At 53.8% G+C, this 20431-nt stretch overlaps 1 protein-coding gene across 5 annotated transcripts in view; it reads left to right on the top strand.

The window, feature by feature from the left end:
• TTC7A (tetratricopeptide repeat domain 7A) overlaps nucleotides 1-20431 on the top strand; it is a 121354-nt gene that overhangs the window by 37106 nt on the left and 63817 nt on the right. For all 5 annotated transcript variants that reach the window (XM_070572746.1, XM_070572748.1, XM_070572747.1 and 2 more), the window contains 3 exons: nucleotides 9162-9240; nucleotides 10059-10216; nucleotides 10802-10865. In XM_070572746.1, the coding sequence (XP_070428847.1) occupies nucleotides 9162-9240; nucleotides 10059-10216; nucleotides 10802-10865 (301 nt within the window). The remainder of the gene's footprint in view (nucleotides 1-9161; nucleotides 9241-10058; nucleotides 10217-10801; nucleotides 10866-20431) is intronic.

Here is a 20431-nt window from a genome sequence, read left to right as displayed (position 1 = left end):
AGGTGCCCTCACCACCTGGAGGCCATGAGGGCAGGGCCTGGGAGTGGGAGGCCACTCAGCGACCCTGAGCAAGTTCTTCCTCTGCCCCTGCTCTGTAACAGGAGGCTCTGTTTGTCCTGCATGGCAGATGGGGGAGGGGACGGTGAGGGTCCAAGGAGAGGGAGGGAATGCAGAGACGCTTGAGTACAGAGCTCAGCACGGGAGACGTTGCTGTGAACTCCCTCTCCACTGAGCTCCCCCTACCTCCACCCCTCAGGGCTGTCTGCTCCCTTCCCCACACATTTTCTGCAGGTGCGATGAAGCTAAGGTGAACGTCAAGGACAGCCAGGAGGGAAGGAGGGAGATGACCAGTGGTTATTGAGCACCTGCTGTGTGCCGGGCTGGACCATGTGCTCAGTGCACAATGCTATGCAAAGGAGGTCGTGGGACCCCAATTCACTAGGGAGGGGACGAGGCTCAAAGAGGTTGAGTAACTTGCCAGACCTCATCCACTGGGATTCCAGCTTCAGATCTGAGTGGCCTGGAAACCCATGCCGTTTCCAGTTTTCGGAGTATAGAAGGGCAGCTTGGGCAGCCTGTGGGGTGTGAGAGAAGGACAGGGCCCCGATGTGGTTGGGCTGATCCTTGGTGTGCTGACTCAGGGCACTCTTTGTCCCTCTGTGACAAGTCACCATTCTCACAGGGGGGCTCCTCTTCCTGAACCTGGTCCCACTTCCCCCCAGAGGGGGCCTTTCTCCTCCCCTGTCTGCATTCTGCACACTCAGGCTGTGTATGTGTGTGTGTGTGTGTATGGTGGTGGTGCCAATGGTGGGCAGAGGCATTAACCGGCCATCACCCCTTCGGGAAAGTCCAAGTAATTTCAGTTACTTTTCTGTTCCTCTCACTCTGCTCCCCTCCCTTCATCCTCTTTTCCTCCTGAAGCCAGGATGCTGACTCCTCTCCCCGCCTCCCCGTCTGGCCTCCCAGATAGAGAGGAATGGAAATTGAATCATCATTTCTTTCCAAGCAAACGGCCCAAACATTTGAAAGCCTCAGTGTGAGCAGCAGTCCCAGCACACGTGGCAGCCACTCAGCCCCTCTCTCGGTTCCCTGTGGCCACATCCAGCCCAGAGGTGGCCCCGGCTGTGACAGATATGTAAAGCAGGGCTATAGCCCTGTGTGCCTGGTTGGGCTTTAAACAGTTTCTTTACACCTTTCCTCTTAGTAGTAGCTAATATTTGTTGAATACTTGCTGGGTGCCAGGCGGAATGCTAATGCCTTTACATGTAATCCTGTGGAGTAGGAACCAACATTCTCATTTTACTGAAGAACTTGCCCAAAGTCACGGGGCTAACCGGTACTATGGCCAGCAAACCTGTGCTGAACTGGGTCTGTCAAGCCCCACAGCCCGAGGTCATGCTCATTGCACAGTCCCGGGCCCACTGTACACCCGCCCACAGTGGGTCCCTGTCAATGAGTTCTTGTCATTACACATTATGTCTTCAGGTCAGAGTTACATCTTCCTAGGTGAATCACCAGTTCCAGTATTTTTCTTGTACATTTGTGGTTAGAAAGTTAAACAATATATAAAGTCACCTTAGCCCAGGGTTTTTCAACCTCAGCACTGTTGACATTTTGAGACAGACACCCTTTGTTGTGGGGGCCTGTCCTGTACCTCGTAGGTTTTAGCGACTTCCCTGGCCTCCATCCTCTAGATGCCAGTAGCTCCTACTGCCCCCAAGTGTGACAACCAAAAGTGTCTCCAGACATTGACAAATGTCCTGGGGACCAAAATTGCCCCCAGTTGAGAACTGTTGTCTTAGCCTAAGATGTAAGAAGCAGATCAGGGGGACCTGACATCGGGTCGTCTTCCCTAGGACGGCTCTGAAAAGTCTTCTCAGAGCCCCGGAGCCATTTCCTGCTGGTTAAACTCACCACCACTCCCCTGGGCTCTTGGGGTGTTGGGGAAGAGGGAAACCCTCCCTCATGTTCAGAGGGGGAATGGGGCTGAGGTGAAACAGCCCGGAGAACAGCCCAGCACTTCCTTTCACTCTGAGAGCCCACTGTGAGCCAGGCGCCCCGCCCTGCTCCGGGGCTTGGAGCTGGGAACAGATGAGGTCCCTCCTTGTGGAGGTTACATCCCAGCAGACAGTGAAGGAGCCAAGTGTAGATGTTCAGACAGTATTCAGTGTAGGGAGGAAGGGAAGGCAGGGAGGTGGGGGTGCTGCCTGGGACAGGGTGGGCTCGCAGGAGACAGTTCATCCCGGAGTCCAGGTGGCGTGGAGCCAGGGGCTGAGGTGCTGTTCGGGTGTAAGAAGGGGTTCCTTAGGGCCCAGGGAATGGGGAGAGATGGTAGGACCTGCTTCCCGGCCAGAGTCTGAGAGCCAGAGCTCATGCCCCTGTGGGCCTGGGGTGGACCAGGCTCCAGAGGCACCTGAGGAGCCCCTGCTGAGAATAGAGCGCTCTGTCCCTGGGGCCAGATGGCCACAAGCACTGCCTGCTTGCAGGGTCCAGCCTCATCTCTCCACTTGAGAATTTGACATGATTTAAGGGGCGTGGTGTTCTCCACTGTGTAAAGTGGGTGGCGTTTGCTTACTTCTGGACAGCTCTTCTCCTTTGCTTCTGAGCTTCAGTGAAGCCTGGGCCTCCCTCGTGCTGGCAAAGCCCGAAACCTCTGCCCAGTTATTCATTCGGTGTGTCAAGGGGACATTAATTTTTTCCAGGGCCTTGCCCTATTGATCCAGCAGTGAATTCCCCCCGATGACTCCTGCCCCTTGCTCTGTGGCTGATGCCAGGGTTTCTGATTGACCTGGAACTGAAATTGCTAGCCTGAAAGGTCGGTCAGGAATCGGGAGGCCCCCTCCCAAAGGGCTGGGGCCTGGGATGCCTGGGGTTTGCTCCCCCTGGCTGCCACCAGAGGGCAGCCACGGACTCTGGTCGGAGCCTCCACCCAGGCAGTTCTGCGGCCGCCAGCCGCCAGGAGGGGGCGCCTTTCTGACGTGTTCTTGGGTGGGCAATGGCAGCTGGGCCCGGGGTCCTGGCTGTGGAGGAGGGTTGGTTCTCCTTTGCACCAAGCAGCTCCAGGAGTAAGGCAGTAAGGGGAGCGGGGAGCAGGGAGTGATGCAATGCCAGGGAAGCTGACTGTCCCGTCGGTGGCCCTGACCTCACTGAGACTGAGTCTCTGGGCATCTCCCAAGAACAAGAATGTGAGCCGACTCGGCTCCTCCCCCTGGAGTGGGCAAGGGGCCATTTCTCTTTGGGGTGGTTTTTTCCTTTCCTCCTGCCCAGGCCTGGCAGAGCCCGTTGCTGGCTCAGGGCTGGGAGTGAGCTTGGGCCACGTGTTTTGAACCAGGTGGGCTGTATGTTTTGGGCATAAAAAAAAAAATATTCTTAATTACTAAAACAATATGTGCTCATTGTACCAAAACCAAACAATAGAGAAGGGAGCATGTGTATCTCCTAAGGGAGTTTCCCAGGGCTTGGCAGCTTGTTCAGCCTTGTGAAAGCACTCTCCCTTTCTGCTCTGTGTGTGTGTGCACATGCCCTCTACCTTACCAGCTTGGTGCCGAGTCGGGGAGGCAGCAAAGGCAGCCAGGTTGCAGGCGGCAATGCTGGGGGGGCTCTGTTGAATGAGGAGGGGCCTTAGAAAACCCAGCCTGCTGTTTCGTATGACCTGTGGTGGGTGTGTTCACTCAGCAGTAATTTTGTCTTATCCTCAGCAGCCGCCCCGTATCTGCAGTGCTGGGGGAGGACAGGGGACAGGTTGCCTTAAGGGGGATTCAGGGGCCGGAATCACCCAGCAGCGAAGTCCAGGAGATCCTCCTGGTGGTCTGTGTCATGCTTTGGCACACAGGGAGACCTCTGAGGCCCATTGGGGCCCCTCCTAGCCTCTCTTAATGCACAGCCTTTATTTATTATTGGTACCTACTGCCCGTACCACATGTTGTCCACCTCACTGGAAAGGAAAGATCCCCTTGCCTGGACATCCCCGGTGCCCCACAGGGGAAGTGTCACAGCCTTTTTCTGCGGCTGGGGGTGAAGAGGAAGAGCTTTAGTTTTTGAAACTGGTGACGTGGGTCTATGGCAGCAGCGGACAGCTTGATAACCATTTGAACTTCACCTGACCTTGACTCCTGATTCAACCCTCCAGCTGTTGGAATCTGCCAACTGGCTGTGCTCTTCTGGGTCTTTGACCGGAAACCTCTCATTCACGTTTCGCAGTGCCAGCCCTGGAACGGGGACTTCTGGTCAGGGTTGTAGGCACCAGTGTCTGTTTAGGTTCCATTCAGCCATAAATTCCATGCAGTTTCTCATTCTCTGTTCAAGTCAAACCAAACCCCTCCCCCAGCAAAAAAAAATGTCTTGAGCACTTACTGTGTACAGAACACTTTCTAAGCTCTGATTAAATCAAGAGTGTGGCCTAATTTAACAGACCTTCTGTGCAGAGCCATGAGTAAGATATTCATTCACTCATTCGGTCTCTTAGTTCGTTCCACCAGTGTCTATCAGATTCCTGTTGAGGACAAGGACTGCCGGCACTAGGCACTTTGTAAGGCCTTGGTCAGTTGAGTCCTGGGAGTCTTAGAGTTCAAATGGCCAGGAAAGAAACGTGTAGCCGTGCCAGGTCCCAAAACAGGTGTCTTTCTCTGGAGCCTTTTTAGTTAAAAGAGAGTAAAATTGGAACTCCTTGGTGCCTGCCGTAAGCCCACCTCCCCTTGGGTGATTGATGGCCTGGGCAGGCATGCCATCACAAAGTCTGCCAGGCTTTCATCTTCCCGTTGGAAATGGCGGTTTATTCATTCCACAATGACTTCTTGAGTGCCTTCTATATGCCCAGCCTTGTGCTGGTACCTGGGTGAACAAAGCTGGCCTCACCAACCTCATTAGAAGCTGCGAGAACTGAATGAGCCGAAGCACTTTGACAAATCTCCATGGCTGCCAGCTGCTGACTAGGGGACCTGAGGAGCGTGCCACCTCCCTGCACATCCCACCTGGAGGCCTCCTGAGGCGAGCTGCTTTCCTTGACCCATCCTGGCTCGCACACCTCCTCGTTCTTTCTGCGCCTGGCCAGCCAGGCTGTACTTGAGTTGGAGTCAACGGCCTCCTGGCTTCTCCACACGCAGCCTGACTCTGGGCCAGGGTTTGTCTGAGGCCCTGTTTGAATATTGTTAACAGTGGCAGCTTTGCTCAGGAAGGTCAGTGTGAGAGACCAGAACAAAGAGATCTTTCAGCTGGCCTCTCACAGGGCTCGGAAAAGCCGTAACTCTACCTGGCAGGGGCAGCCTTAGACCTGGGGCAGGATTGCTCAGGCTGGTGTGAGACACCCCGTCTGGTTTCCATTTCCCAGGGGGGCAAGCTGAGGTAGAGGGGTGTTCCCAACATCTCAGAACAGGTCAGCTCCAGCTGGGACCCCGAATCTCTCCTTGTACAGCCCTGGACACTGGAACCTCTGTGTTGGTTTTTCTCTTTATGGGCATTCAATAAAAATTGAGATTTGCCCAAAAGATGCCTAAGGGTGATTATTTACTTTGCTAATGAATTCCTGGGAGCTTATTTAGCTACCAAAATCCCTTATAGATTTGAAAATAGTAAAAATACACAACTTTTTGGGCATAGGATCTTGTTAAAATGCAGTTCTGATTCCTTAATTGTGTGTGTGTATTGGCGCAAGCAGGGTCTCTGAGAGTCTGCGCTTCTCCCAAGTCCCCAGGTGATGCTGGGGCTGCTGGGGTGGGAGGCTCTTCCAGAGTTGATGGTGTAGAGACTTCGGGCGGAGAGAGGACAGTCTGTGTGCTACAGTGGGAAGAAAGGCCACAGCCCCTCATGGCTGCAGCTTGGTTCCTGGTCCAGGCTGCCAGGGAGGAAGCTGGCAGGTAGCCCACAGAGTGGAAAGTCACCCATAGGTGCCGGGAGCCACCAGCTTCCTCTGGGCCATAGGGCCGTGGAGTAGCCCCGCCTCATCCTGTGGCCATTGGCCCAGCTGCTGCGGCAGAGCTCTGCTGCAGGTGAGTTCCCAGAGCCAGCCATTTCCTCTGCTGGGAGCCCGTTCTGTCTGTGTCTTTTTCCTCTCTCCTGGAAGTGGCTGGTGCCGGGCTCTCCCCTCAGCTGGCTGGCCTATGGCCTATGGCCTGCTACCCAACTCTGGGTTCTTTTCTAAGGCGGGGCCTTCAGTGGGACTGAAGGGCCTCTGCTGCAGACTCTTCCTACTCGGGCTTGCGGGGCTCCCAGCCTGTCCCCGGGTGTGGTTTGTCTACTAGGGAATCCTGTTCTTGCTAGTACTTTTTTTTTTTTTTGGAAGATTAGCCCTGAGCTACCATCTGCTACCAATCTTCCTCTTTTCTTTCTTTCTTTCTTTTTTTTTTATTTTGCTGAGGAAGATTGGCCCTGAGTTAACATCCGTGCCTATCTTCCTCTTGAATCCTGTTCTTATGTCCCCTGTGGGGGTAGAGAATGATGGAAGAAGAAAGATGGGCACGAGGCTGAAGGATCCCCTCACAGACTTTGTCCCTCCCCCTACTCGTTAGCTCTTGACCTTCCATGTAAATAATGTGGCAAATTAAGGTAAATAATATGATCTTCAAGACCTGAATTAGAAGGGGAATGGAAAATAACTAATATTTAGTGAGCCTCTACTACACACCTGGAGGTGCTTGGGGCTTCTTGTACATTTGTCTTCCTGACAGCACTATGAGCCAATGAGGAGTCCTCCTCCTACAGACGGGGAGACTAGGACTCAGAGACTGCCTTGCTTCCCAAGATGACAGATTTAGGATCTGTCTGCAAAGCTGGGGTTTCCGTGTCAGGTTGTCCCTGTGGAACCTGGCTTCTTAGCATAGGAGAACTAGAAGACACAGGATCATCCAAACCAGTCATCTTGAGTGTCCATTGGAACCCTCTGGAAATTTGAGAAATCCTGGATTGCTGGGCTCCACCCCAGAGTTTCTGATTCAACAGGTCTGGAGTGGGGGGCCTCAGGATTTGCATTTCTAGTAAGTTCCCAGGATGCTGATGCTGCTGGTCCAAGGACCACACTTTGAGAACCTTCTATCTAAACTATTGTTTCTCAGAGTGTGGGGTGAGTATCTCTAGTGATACACAGGGTGGTTTTCAGTGATATGCAGATAACTTTTTAAATGTACTTCTGTATTTAATATCTATTGGCAAAAAGAAAACCAGCACGCCAAATCCATAATCTCAGGTATTTTTGATTAAGGTGAGATATCTACTGAAGTAAAAAGAGAGAAGATATAAAGAAAAGTTACCTAAATAATAACACTGATGGTGTGCAGCTAGTAGCAAACATTGTAAATGTGGTGTGCAGATGACAGAAGTCTGGGAGACACTGATCCCAACTGAAGGCCTGATTTTACAGAGCAGGAGACCATGTGTGGCCCACAGAGGTGAGCCAGCCTCCCTGGCCACGTGCCCGTCAGTCGCAGTGCGCAGACTTGAGCCGTCTCTAAGGGTGCTTTGGTGCCCTGTCTTGCTTGCCCCTCCCAGCTCTTCAGAAGCTCTGGGTAGACTAGGGAAGGTCGTTCGGGCTCTGACTCTGTCCCGGGAGTGTTTGTCTCCATTCTCAGCCCTACAAACAAGGGTCTGTGTTTATAATATTGGTAGTTTGCATGTCTGGGGCTTGCTTGTCTGAAACGAAAGGTTCCCAGAAGGCAGGGACTTGATCTACAAACCTGTCCTTTTACAGCTCCAGGTCCCAATGCCCTCAGGAGTCTGTTTTGTGCATGAATGTTGCAGGGTGGGCTCATGTGGCTTTCCTGTGGCCAGCTTTGGCTTTTCACTCTCTCTGATCTTTCATTTCTAAATTTACTGGCCCGGCAGCCTCTGCTTTCCCTTGTGTACTATAATCCGGGGAACCCCCAGAGCAAATAAGAAAGGCAGTCCTCTGACATTTGCCCAGCAGAAGCCATGTGCCAGGAGCTGTGCTGGGGCTGAGCTTCAGGAACAAGTCAGGAGCCCTGCCCTCAGGGGGACACACAGAACATGAAGGGTCAGCCTGTAAACAGGAAATGACCACACAGTGTCGTGCTTGCTTCAGAAGAGGAATTAACAGGGTATAAGAGCTACACGGTTAGTAGGGGTGGGCATGGGGAGGGGTCTGGGAAGGCTGCAAGGAGGAAGTGATGTTGGAAGGAGTTTTGAAGGATGAATAGGGGAAAGGCTGTTTAAGGCATGGGAGAAGCCTGTGCCAAGCTTTGACATAGGGAACTGTGGTGAGTTGTTCAGAAAGGACTTGAGTGGTGGGAGCTGAGATGGGAGGGAGGCAAGGGGCAGATTCGCTAGCCCCAGGACACCCTAGTGAGGGCCTAGACTGGATTCTGTAAGCCCTGGGGCCACCGACGATAAAGGGGCCGCCCTGGGGAGGAACAAGATGACTTTTGCATGTCGGATAGACTCCTCAAGGGGCAGTGGGAGCAGTTTTTCAATCTGCAGGCCACAAGCCGTCAGTGGGTTACAAGGTCTGCTTAGAGGGCTGAGGGCTACAACCAGCATTTTAAAAAAGAGGAATAAGGGGAGACATCAAATAGAAAATATCAGAGTGGACTGCACGTAGTGAGATCGGTAATGCGTCAAGAAACTTCAGCTTTATATAAGGAGGGTGGATGTGTATACTGGGTTGCAGTGTCCAATGTATTTCTTACTATGGGTCACACTTTAAAAAGTTTGAAAACTACTTCAAGGTGCAGAGGGCTGACTGGAGGGGGGTGAGACTGTCATGTGGTCATCCAGGCCCAGTGATGCAGGCCCATCTAGGGCTCTGGTGGAAGGGACCAAGAGGTGAGGCTGGATTCTAGTCTTGACTAGATGTGGTAGATGCAGATGGAGAATTTGAGGCCGACTCAGGTCAGAAAGTCTGACCCCAGCCCAGGTCTGTTAAACCAAGATAACATCGTGTTTGAAATACTCAATCTTATTTCCCTTCTGGTGGCGACTGGAAGCCTGAGTTTCCGGGAGACGTTGCGGGGAAAGGATTCTTCTGTTCTTTGATGGGTGATGTCCTGGCCCTCTGAGGTCCTGGTGTTACAGCTCTGACCTTTCATTTCATTCCAATTGTGGAATGTTTTCAAGTAAAAGTCAGACAGGCTTCTCCTAGTGTCTGCAGGTTAGATGAGGATGTCTTCGTGGGAACCAGGCTGGTAAAGACCCTGGTTCTGCTGTGTTCCCAATAGGAACATCGTGAAAGGCATGAGAGAGCTCCGGGAGGTCCTACGGACGGTGGAGACCAAAGCAACTCAGAACTTCAAAGTGGTAACACACGGGAGGCCCCAGGGCTGGGTGCTGGCTGTGGTTGGTTTATTCAGGGGTCGATTTCAGTGGGAGACAACGGAGGTCCCAGCAGGCAGCCCCTGCATCAGGGATGGCAATGTACTGCATGCAAGCTTCTACTCTGCCCATCCATGCTCATGGTAGACATTGTTAATCCGTCTCAGCATCTTTCCCACTAAGCCTAGGAAGCATCCTCAGCATCTTTCTCATCACAGCCCTGCAGACAGCCCCTAGCGTTAGATCATGTTGAAAACTACAGCCATTCTTTCCTAGCAAAGTGGTGTGCTACTTCTTAGGGATTCGTTTATGATCTTAGTAAATACCCTTGACTCTGCTTTCCTGCCCCGATTCCGGCCTGCCTTCTTAGGCTTTCATTCACCCCCAATCAGAACCACAGCTGCTTCTCAGTCTAGAATATTTGGTCAAATATCAGAAAGATACCTGGTAGAGAGCTGCCTGTGCCTATGGCTTGGTGCTCTGCAAGGGCCTCTGAATCCTCAGAGCTGTGCTGGGCTCCACGGGGTCAGAAGAAGGAGGAAAGGCACCTCTTGTCTGGGAGAGGGGAGAGGATAAAGGATTAAGTAGGAGCCATCAAAGGCCAACAGAAGGGGTCGGGTAGGCTCAGTGCTGGAGACATGGAGAAGTGAGGGGGCTCCTTGGGAGTGGGGTGGTGGGCCCCCTGGAGGGGCAGCACATTGTCAGGCAGGCAGACTAGGCTGGGTGGGGAGTGCAAGGCACTCTAGGCCATATCAGGGGAGAGCCGACGTGTGCCTGGGTCTGAGTTCCTCCCTCTCTGCCAGATGGCCGCCAAGCACCTGGCAGGGGTCCTGCTGCACTCCCTGAGTGAGGAGTGCTACTGGAGCCCCCTGTCCCACCCACTGCCTGAGTTCATGAGCAAGGAGGAGAATTCCTTCATCACGCAGGCCCTGCGGAAACCTCACCTCTACGAAGGAGACAAGTAAGTTCTGCCGGATCACACCAGTCTCACGCCACACCCAGGGTTCCATCCTGCTGGGGCCCCTCTCTCTGCCCCGCGCTCTCCTCCAGCCACCACAGGTCACTGCCGGGCAGGCTCTTTGGTAATAGACTAGAGAAGGCAGGTCTCGGGGAGAGGGTTGCGGGGAGGATCCTATAAGGGTTCCAAAGGCCGCACAAATTATTTGGGGAGTACCTGCCTTCCTAATAGTCTTAATACACCTTCTCTCTTGTTAGTGCCAATAATTGAAGGTGGGGTCTGGGACGGGCCCAGCAGAGCTTCTTTCTCTCTCTTCCCTGCTCCTGGTCCCGGTGCTTCACTCAGCACTGGGTGCTGGAAGAGCCATTTCCATCCCTGGAGCATCTGCAGTATTTCCGGCTTCCCACCCACCGCAGCCTTTCAGGCCCAAAACTCTGAGACACGATAAAGAGCTGCAGGTGGTATCCAGTGCCTGTGAATTATGCAGGAGAGGGTCACCTTACCAGGGCTGGTGTGACTCCAGGGCAGAAGGGCCAGTGTGTCTGGTGCTGTGCTACTTCTTGAGGGCCCTGTGCTTGTGTCTTTCAGCCTCTACTGCCCTAAGGACAACATTGAGGAAGCCCTCCTGCTGCTGCTCATCAGTGAGTCAATGGTAAGCTCCAGGGCCTTCCTCCACCCTGTGGGGTAGGGCTGGGGCTCAGGCACAGGCCACTAGGTCCTCGTTGAGCTCAGCCTCCCAGGGATGTCCCTGAAGTCGGGTTCTCGGATTTGCTTCCCCGCAGAGGGGTGAGGCTCACTCATTAGGTTTGGGTCTGGTGCACAAGGCTGCATTTGGGGGCCTGGAGCCTGCTCCCAAAGGAATAGGGACTGAGCTAAGGAGTCCCCACCTACCTCTTCTGGGATTGCAAAAGGTGATTATCAGCAAGCCAGTAGTATGCATTGAGCAGCACTGTGCTGTGTTCTGTGACTGATGTAAGGGAGTGGAGGGAGCGTGTGCTTTCAAGGCAGAAGGCCTGGATTCAGGTTCCGGCTCTACCACTCATTGGCTGAGGGCCCTGGGCAAATCGCCTAATCCCTTTGAGCCTCAGTTTCCTCACCTGTAAGATGAGAGTAACTCACAGAGGTAAGTGCCTGCAGAAGGAATTCACTCATTCACACAACTGTTTTGTGCCAGGCCATGTTCTGGATGCCAGAGACGCAGCAGCAGACAAAACGGAGATTAGTCCCTGCCCTCGTGGACCATACATTCTAGTGAGGGAGGTGGGCAATAAATTAACTAACTATGAAAATATCCTGGTGTCAGAGTTTGAGTGCCATGGAAAATAAAGCAGAGTGGGTAAGGTGTGCTGGAAAAAGCACGCATGGAATGCTCTTTAGATTTTTTCACAAGACCCATTTCCTCTGCCCTGAGATGAGGCAAACACACACAGGCATGCACACACACACACGCACACACACATGCTCATGTATATACACACACGTGGGCTTTGGAGGATCAGTGAAGGAGGTGTGGTTGGGTGGTCCAGGAGGAGGTGAGATGCAGGATGGCTTCATCTGGTCTGAGGGCGATGGAGGAGGGGTAGGCAGGACAAGCAGAAACTAGGTGTGGGGGAGCTGTCCACATGGGGTGGTGTGGGGTGTCCTCTAACGGAAGGGCCCTTCAGAGCTTGTGAGCTGTGAACCCCCAGGTTGGAAATTAGGTTTTTTAAAACAAGGCATCTGGGAGCAGTGTGTGGAAGTGAAGGTTAAGAAACCAAGACCCCATGAGTTGGGTCCGTGAATAACTGGAAATGAGTATTCCTTTGGACACTTAGGACCATGTGATGCCAGGGCTTGTTTAGAGAACTTTGGTCAGTGGGTTACCTCTGGCTCAGCAGGTCCCCTGCCAGGGAGACAGGAGGAGGGACGCCGGGCTGGGGGCGGGAGATTGTGTCCTTCCTCAGCCAGGCCTGGTCCATTCGGATTCAAGAGCTCCCGTGAAGGGGCGTGGACAGTTGGATCCCGAGTGCAAACCGGCCAGGGTGTGGTCCTGAAAGGTGTGCAAGTGTGTGCTTGTGAGGGGGAGGTGTTTGCTTTGGGGAGGGGACATTTAGCTGGTTAGCCCAGTGTGGACAAGTGCCAGATCTGACTCATAGGAAGCAATGTGCTTTTTCACAGTGTGCTTTTCACAGAAAAAGGGCCCTCATTCTGACCACAGACTGAACCTCAGTTTCTAATTACGGCACCTCAACGTAGACCATACCCCCTCCCTGGCCCTACACACACCTCACTTGGTCATCTTACCACCTACAACCTCTGGTGAGACTGTGCTAAAGTCACCTGTCTCAGGAAACACAGGTCATTATTGTCACCTTCCTGTGCTTAGGGTTACAGTGAGGTCCACAGGTGAGAGGTAAAAGGGTGAAAACAGGAACGTTTCTTAGATCCTTTCTCTGCCAGGTTCCAAGCTGATTATCTCATGTAAGTGGCATTATGTTGAGCCATGTGAAAAATAACAGTTTCATATGGTTCAGTCTAATACTATGTTCCCATCTCACAGATGAGAAAAGTAAGGTCCAGGACAGGTACATGTCTTGGTCAAGGTCACACACTAATAATCCTTGCAGCCATGATTTGAATCACGTCCATCTCCCCAGGTAGCTTGCAATACACCGGCCATGGACCCTGAGAGCCTGGGTCGCAGTCCTGATTCTACACTTACCATCTGCTTTGATTCTCGGTTTTCTCATCTGTAAAAGGGGGAAGGGGCTAATTTTGAGGATCAGATGAGACTGGGCTCGGGATGGGCTTTGTAAACAGGGACATGCCTATCAGTATGAGAATGGTCATCATTTTTCTCCTTGGCAGGGATAGAGGCGGGGCTCGTCTCCCCAAGCCATTTTCTCTAGCCTCTGCTTGACCTGGGTGCCCAGGACCAGAGTTCAGATACCTTTCCATTAAGATTGTTCTCCCCTCAGGCCCTTGCCCCAACCCTCAAGCTGCCCTATATCTCAAGGTGGAGAATGGCCTTTTTCTAAAAGGTGGTCCACACTTGGAGCCAAGGTGAATTTTCCTGAATATGTGGTTTCCTTTCAAGCAGCTCTTTCCCTTTTGTGTGGCTGTCTGACCTGCCCAGGAGAGTAGGGGGGTCCAGGCCAGCTGGCCAGGCAGTGTCCTGGGAATTCCCTGTAGCATGCAGAGCAGAGGAAGTGCTCAGACGCCGGGACACTGTCGCTGGGAGGAGGCACTCTTCCAGGACTGGCTGGCTTGTTTCCTCTTGCTCACACCCAGCCTGTCACACATTTAGAAACTTCAGGAATTTGGAGGAGAGCGTTGGCGTTGGACTTAGCTTTCCACCTGGGTCTAGCCGCTGTGGCTCAGAGCAGTTTCTCAGTGACCAGACCACCTCTGACTTCTCGCTTGCCCTTGTTTCACACCCTCCTTCTCTGCGGGTCACATTCTTCATCAGGTGTGGGCGCCACTGTGCCAGCTTCCCAGGCTCCTGCTCTGACCCCGCCAGCTGAACCTTGAGGCTCAGCCTGGCCTCTGTTATCTGCGGGGTTTTCCTCATCTCCCTTTGATGTTGGCTGGGTTTGGCTGCAGATGATAAGGAGAAACCTCTAGAATAGCAGCTGGCGGCCATGGCTGTTGCTTGGGTTCCCCTAAGACCTGCAGAATTCATTATGCTTCAGGAAAAGCTATTCCAGCACAGCCGGCCCAGGAGCATAATCATCATAGCTCTCCACTTCCAGGATCGCCAGAGCAGCTGCTCCAGGAATGGTGTTTACAGGTTTCCTAGGCACGTCAGCCCCTATTTTGTGGTTTGGAACTCAGCAGAGTAGCCCGCATGGGGTCTGGGTGTGGGGATGTATGTTGGATATGGTTTTTGTTACCGGCTGACTGAGTGACGAGAATGAATGGGGGAGTCTTTGTCTTTCTAGAGGGAAATAGAAACCTTACACATGCTTTCACAGAAATGCAAGGGATATGAACTATAACTGGTTGAAGATTTGTGTTTTGGACCCAGTTTTGAGTTTTGGAGCCAAAAGGGCGTTTTAAAATCCATCCAGCTACCCACCCGCCCATCTAACCATCTGTCCATCCATCCAGTGTTGTTTGAGCAGCTCCGATAGCACTGGAGATAGTGGTGAGTGATTCAATCTTAGCCCCTGTCCCAGGGGGACTCCTGCCTAGTGGAGTAGGTATCCAGGGACTCTAGGAAATCCTGGTCCCCAAATCAGAAGGAATTACCTCGATCTGCTGAACCCCAAATGCATATTCTAGTTTTTGGAAGAACCATGTATCAAAACCAGGCTGATTTTCTCAAACACTTGGGGAACCAGAAGCTACGGGAATGTTGGCCATTTCTAAAATACCAATCTGGGACATGAAAATATGTGCTACAGCAAACCGAATCCTTGGGTCCCTGTTTCACTCAGCTGGGGGAGAAGTTGCTGCTGGTGTCAGGCTCATGGGAACTGGAAGGCACTGAGGCCTGGGGTGAGCTAGGGTCAGGTGGGTTGGGGAGCCTCTGGGTACTGGGTCCCTGCAGGTTAATAAACTGACTTTGTGCCATACCCAATGGCAGGCACCCGGCAGTTTGAATCTTGAATTGGCCATTCACGTCCTGTGCGGCCTGAGCGAGTTTCTCACCTCCCTGATCCTCAGTTTTCTCACCTGTAAAATGGGGCTAATAAGGCCTCTCTTGCAGGGTTTGGGCAGATTAAGTGAGAAAACGAACATGAAGGTGCCTGGTACATTGTGGATGTTCAGCACGTGTTCATTTCATCCTGGTAAATACTTGGTTCTGACTCGGTCATTTTAGAAAACATTTAGGTTTGGATCTGGTTGGTAGAAAAATTGGTTTGAGGATACCAGTCGGTTAAAAAAAAAAAGTGCTTCCTGGGCTAGATTCTATTTGGGTCTTGGCAGATGAGCACAGCTAGTTCCAGCGTTTGGCACCTGGGTAGTTCTAACACAAGGCCTTGCTCTGCTGTGCTGCGATGGTAAAGGGTCTGAGAACGCTGCCGGCTGAGGACGCTCGGTTCGGCGGAGGTGGGACAGCCTCTCCCCCGGCTGGCAGGAGGAGCTGTGATATTTGCCGCAGGAGCCCGACGGGGCAGGAGAGCGGGGGCTGGCGTGGGCCCGGCCTGGGTCGCTGGCTGGCTGGCTGGCTGGGACATGTCACGGAGCCTGTTATTTCTTGGCTCTGTGGACTGGCAGCCCGAGAGCGGTGGTAATTATGTCTGCTGGTGGAGGACGACAGCACGAGCGGAACATGACAGCATCCTCCAGGGAGGGGAAGCGCCAGGCGCGGATGCTGCCAGGAGACTCCTTTGCAGGGTGGTTGTTGTGGAAGGTCTGCGGCAGGCCTTGAGACTGGGTCCCTGGTGGGTGGAGACGGTCTGTCTGAGGGCAGAGCTGAGCGGGGCCCTGGACTCATTGCCCAGGAAGCTGATTCTCTGCAGAAGAACAGCACCTGGGCCTGATGGGGAAGCCCAGCCTGTGTTTTTCTTTGGTTCTTCCACAAGCAGAGCCATCCCAGGGCCTCTGATGGCACGGACAAGGCTACAGGACACTTCCTTGGAGGCACCTGGAGGCAAGGGAAGAGGCAAGGAGTGAAGGCAGAATGTCTAAGTTCTGCTCTGGGTCCCAACCCCCCATTTGTATGCCTTAGGGAGCCTACCTGGCCTCCATAGGCCTCGCTCAGTCTTCTCATCTGTAAAATAGGACAACAGTGTGTGAGAAGGTCATTGTGAGAACTATGAAATGCCACTGACCAAGTGCCCCTCGAGTTAGTTTCGTTTCCATCTCTTACCCTGTGTGTGTCCAGGATTAGAGAGGAGAAACAGGGCTGGGTGGGAGTGAAGTTGAGTGCCGGCCGAGGCCCTGCAGTCAGCAGAGGGTCGGAACTGGGGCTGATGGAGGAGGCCCACGAGGCAGCAGGAGCGCAGCCGCCCGGGACTGGCCGTCGGAGGCTCAGCCTTAACTCCCAGGGACCTAGCACAAGTTAGTTCACCTTCAGGGGGCCCAGTTTCCCCATCTGCAAAGGGGGTGTCAGTGGTTTCATCCTGCCCCTCCCTGGGGTCACTGTGAGGCCAGATGAGATGATGGCAGTGAGAATTCAGCTCCTGAAATGCATGGCACACACCTAAGGGACGTCTATTTGAGCAAGAGTCGGCCTGCCTTTGGTCTCGAACGGGCTGGCCCGCCTGGGGAAATGGAGATTCCCTTGCGGCCCTTTTCCTAAGGCCCTGTGTTTGCTTCAGGGATGCTTGTCCAAAGACCCCGACTGCGTCCTGCAGGCAGTCATGAGCTGTTGGATGAGGGGGATGGAGAGGAGCATGTTTCTTTGGCTTTTCCCCCTTCTGACCTGCGAGAGGCCTGGGGTGAACGTCCTTTGGTCTGGGGGAGGCTGCCACTGGGAGGACAGCCAGAGGGGCCAAGGCTGGGAGCCCGGACAACTGCCGAGCTGGGCCTGGGACTAAATGTGTGGATTAGACAAGAGCCCTGCGCCCCAGAGGTGGGAGGCCTGGCGGTGGGCCTGGAGGTTATGGCGGGGAGAAATCAGGGGAGAGTATCCTGCCATGATTCCAAGACTAGTAAGGAATATGGTGGTGAGAAGGATATTTAGTGTCTGTACGTTGTTTTAAGGGTCATAGGTGCCTGCATATCTGTCACTGCACTTGATCTGGAGGACTTCCTAGTGAGACCGTTTAAATGGTGGAAGAGAAAGAGTGTGGCTGGGACTAGTTCAGGGCAGGCAGCTGATGGAGCTGGGAGCACTGTGTGGCCTAAGGGAGATGAGCCCAGGGAGGGCGAGCAGGACAGCTGGCGTGCCCTGAGGAGGGACTTGAAGCCTCAGGGTGTCTGAGGCCCTGTCCTCTGAGGCTTGCTCTGGCCCCTGAGCTGCACATGAATTCCTACCCTGTCACCAACCCCCAAGACTTCCTTCTTTCTGCCTCATTTCCCCCTCCACCCCACCCTGTTACCATGGTTGCGTACTTAGGTGTTGCCCAGCCAGCCCCGGAGCATGTCACAGCAGCCCTGCCCCAAAGCCATAGCAACCACTGGGCAAACTTCTGCTTTTGGCTCTCCTTTGGGGAACCACGCTTCCCTCTCGGCACAGGTGTCAAGTCCTGAGGACCCCTGAGAAGATGCTCCCTGCTGTCTGCTGACTGGGGAAGCTCGGTCCCCAGGCCCCGAGATGCTGCTGTCATCCTCTCCTCCATTCCTGTTCTTTGACCTCCTGCACGCCCAGTGCTGGAAATCCACCCCTCCCTCACACCGGGCACAAGTTCAGAGATACTGTTCTCTTAAAGGTCAAAGTCTAGGACGACAGGAGGCAGTTTCCACACCAGGCCCGGAAATCTCTCTCGTGTGTTACTTGTTCTACAGACAAGGACCAGGGAGAGCGCTGTGTGTGAGCCTGTGCTAGGGCTGGGAGTCTAGAGTCGAGCGAGACACGTCACTGTCCAAGAACTGGTGAACCCGTTGGGCTTCGGGGGGCCAGAGTGTGTCCCCGGTGTTGGGAGAGGACGATGGGAACCCTCCCTCGCCTGGCGAGATAAGTCAGAGACAGCACTGAAGGGACAGATTCCTGGCTTCACAGAGGAGCCAGAAGGCATCCAAGTTGACAGGGAATGAAGACAGGCCAGGGTGGGGACAGGGAGCTGCAGGGCGTCCAGTGTGGCCAGGGGAGGACTTGGGAGCTGGTGAGGAGGAGAAGCTAGCCACGAGGGCAGGGCCTCATGGTCAAGAGGCTGGTTTTGCAGCCTCAGAAAGGAGTTTAGACATTATCCTGGGCAGTCTGGGAGGGGGTTGGGAGTTGGGGTCTGGCAGGGGCTACACATCGAGGACAGGCCAACCCATGCTGAGGCCTGTGGTGACAGCTTGCTGCTCACCAGCCCCTGAATGAGACTGGTCTGCATGGGCGGGTCTCCAGATCCTGCATGTGCCCAGCCAAGCTTCTGCCCACACCCCACAGGAAAGCCACCCCTGCAGGCTGCCTGCCCCGGTTTCCATCAGGACCTTCTCCTACCAGAATTCTGGGTCAGATTTCGCTCAGTCTACGCCTTGTGTACTGCTGCCGTAGGTGTCAGTAACCTCCCTGGCCCATGCCCCCATTGCTGCCAGTGGAGGCACCTCTCCAGGCCCTACCCTGGGCATGGGGAGCTGGGGAGTTGCTGGAGGTAGAGGAGTGGGGAGGTACATGGCCAGGCGCAGAGCCAGTTTTGTGTCCCCATTCAGCTCAGTGAAATAGCTCCTGCCATGCCTCTCCTTAGAATCTCTTCTCTCTTCCTGTTGGTGCCTGTGTGGGTGGATTTCACCAGGAAGGAGGGGGATTTCTCTGGCACTTTCCTTCTCCACTCCTCTTCCTTAACCCTTTGGAGTTCCTAGCCGACTCTTGTTTACCATTCTGGCACCAGTGCTCAGCATTTCTGGGGATCTCCTGGCATCCCCAGGCCCCTCTCCAGGGGCTGGTCCATGTCTGTGGGGGTGGTGGGCAGCCCTGGCCTATTGTGGCTGGAGAGGCAGCTGTCAGGACATGCCTGGCCACTGCCGCCTTACTGCCTGAAATGCCCCCATGGGTGAGTCACTTCCTTGGGTCTTAGGCATTCTGGCTTCCAGAAGCCTCTGTGGAAATGCGCTTCAGGCTCGCACGCAGGACACATCCAGAGCTTACAGTGGAGGCCACTGGGCTCCTGCCTCTGCAGCTACTTGCCCTTGGAAACCTCTTCTCCTGACCTGGAGGAGGGGTAGTAGTCCTGTCCAGAGGGGAGATGAGAGAACCATCTGTAGACGGAAAGGATTGTCTGGATCTGACCAGTGAGATGTGGGATTACAGGGCCAGCACTCCATTTTACTCTCGGGAAGGCCGAGTTCTTGGCTCTGAGGTCCTGTGTGGGGAAGTAGAAGAAGGCGAGTCCCAACACATGGAGAGGTTCAGACCCCACTACACAGGGAGGAGGATGCTGGGAAGAGACCCCTTTGGCAGAGGGGAGATGAGATGGGAGAGGAGAGGATGCTGGAGCAGCCAGCAGGAGCATCTGGCCAGAACCCAGCTTTGCTTCATCTCAGGCACAGCCCTGAGAGAGTGTGTGGGTGAGGGGGAGATGGGGATCCCAGTGCATCCCCAACCCCGTCCCTGCCCTGTTACTGCTCAGCTCAGAGGCCCCTGTGTCCTGACTCCTGGTCAGCTACTCCCAAGCCTGAGCTCTGTCCCCAGGGTATGAGTGTACAGGGGTTGGGGGCGGGGACTAGGACTGCATGGTACAGGCCACGGAACGAGAGGGTCCCAAATCCCTGAGGGTGAGATTCCAGGCTTGGTGGTACAGAGCTCCCCGCTTCAGATTGCACAGAATCGCCTCTCCTGAAGCACGGTTTCCCTCGCCCTTCCCCTTCCTGAGCAGCCACCTGGCAACTCTGAGCTACTGAACTCCCGGATGCTGGACGCTGAGCACAGAGGCCTCCAGTGTTGGGAGATTCCTTGGGGAGGACAGAGAGGAGAGTTCTGTGACTGGAGTGAGTCAAGGATAGGGTCTGGGCTGGACACAGGGGTGATGGGAAGGAGATATGGGGGGTCCTCATCAGAGGGACTTGGGGGACCCGCAGAGGAAAAGAAGAGGGCACCGAGGGGCCACAGCCTGAGCTCCCCTCCCATGAGTCAAGCCCCTGATCTCTTCTGTGAGTGGACAGTCACAAACACACAAGGAGCGGTTCCACAAAACAGCTGGCCAGTATTCCTCAAAAACACCGCTGTCCTGACAGAGGCTGAGGGCCTCTGCTGGATGAAAGGAGACTAAAGAGACATGGCACCTGGATGCAAGGCATGATCCTGGATTGGATCCCGGGATGAGAAAAAGTAAACTACTAGAAAGGCCATCAGTGGGACAGGTGGCAGAATCTGAATATGAACTGGTGTTAGGTGACAGTAATAGTGTTACAGTCACTGAATTTGGCATTTCTGTTGTGGTTATGAAAAGAATGTCCTCTGGTATTTAGGGGTGAAGGGTCATGTTGCCCTGACATTATTATTATTATTATATATTGTAGAGAGACAAAGCAGATGTGATAAATGTTAACAATTGGGTGTACTGCTATGGTCCTATTGCAACGTTCCTGCGGGTTTGAAATTTTGCAGAATAAAATATTGACCACCTGGAGCTTGAGTCCTTACCACTGCTCGCTTACCGCAAGCTGAGCTAAGGGTGGAGGGTTTTCTTTCTTGAGAAGGCG

Source organism: Equus przewalskii, chromosome 14 (genome assembly GCF_037783145.1).
Source record: "Equus przewalskii isolate Varuska chromosome 14, EquPr2, whole genome shotgun sequence".
NCBI classification, from domain to species: Eukaryota; Metazoa; Chordata; class Mammalia; order Perissodactyla; family Equidae; genus Equus; species Equus przewalskii.
The sequence above is the reverse complement of the archived record's forward strand: the minus strand, read 5'-3'. Positions and strand labels throughout refer to the sequence as shown.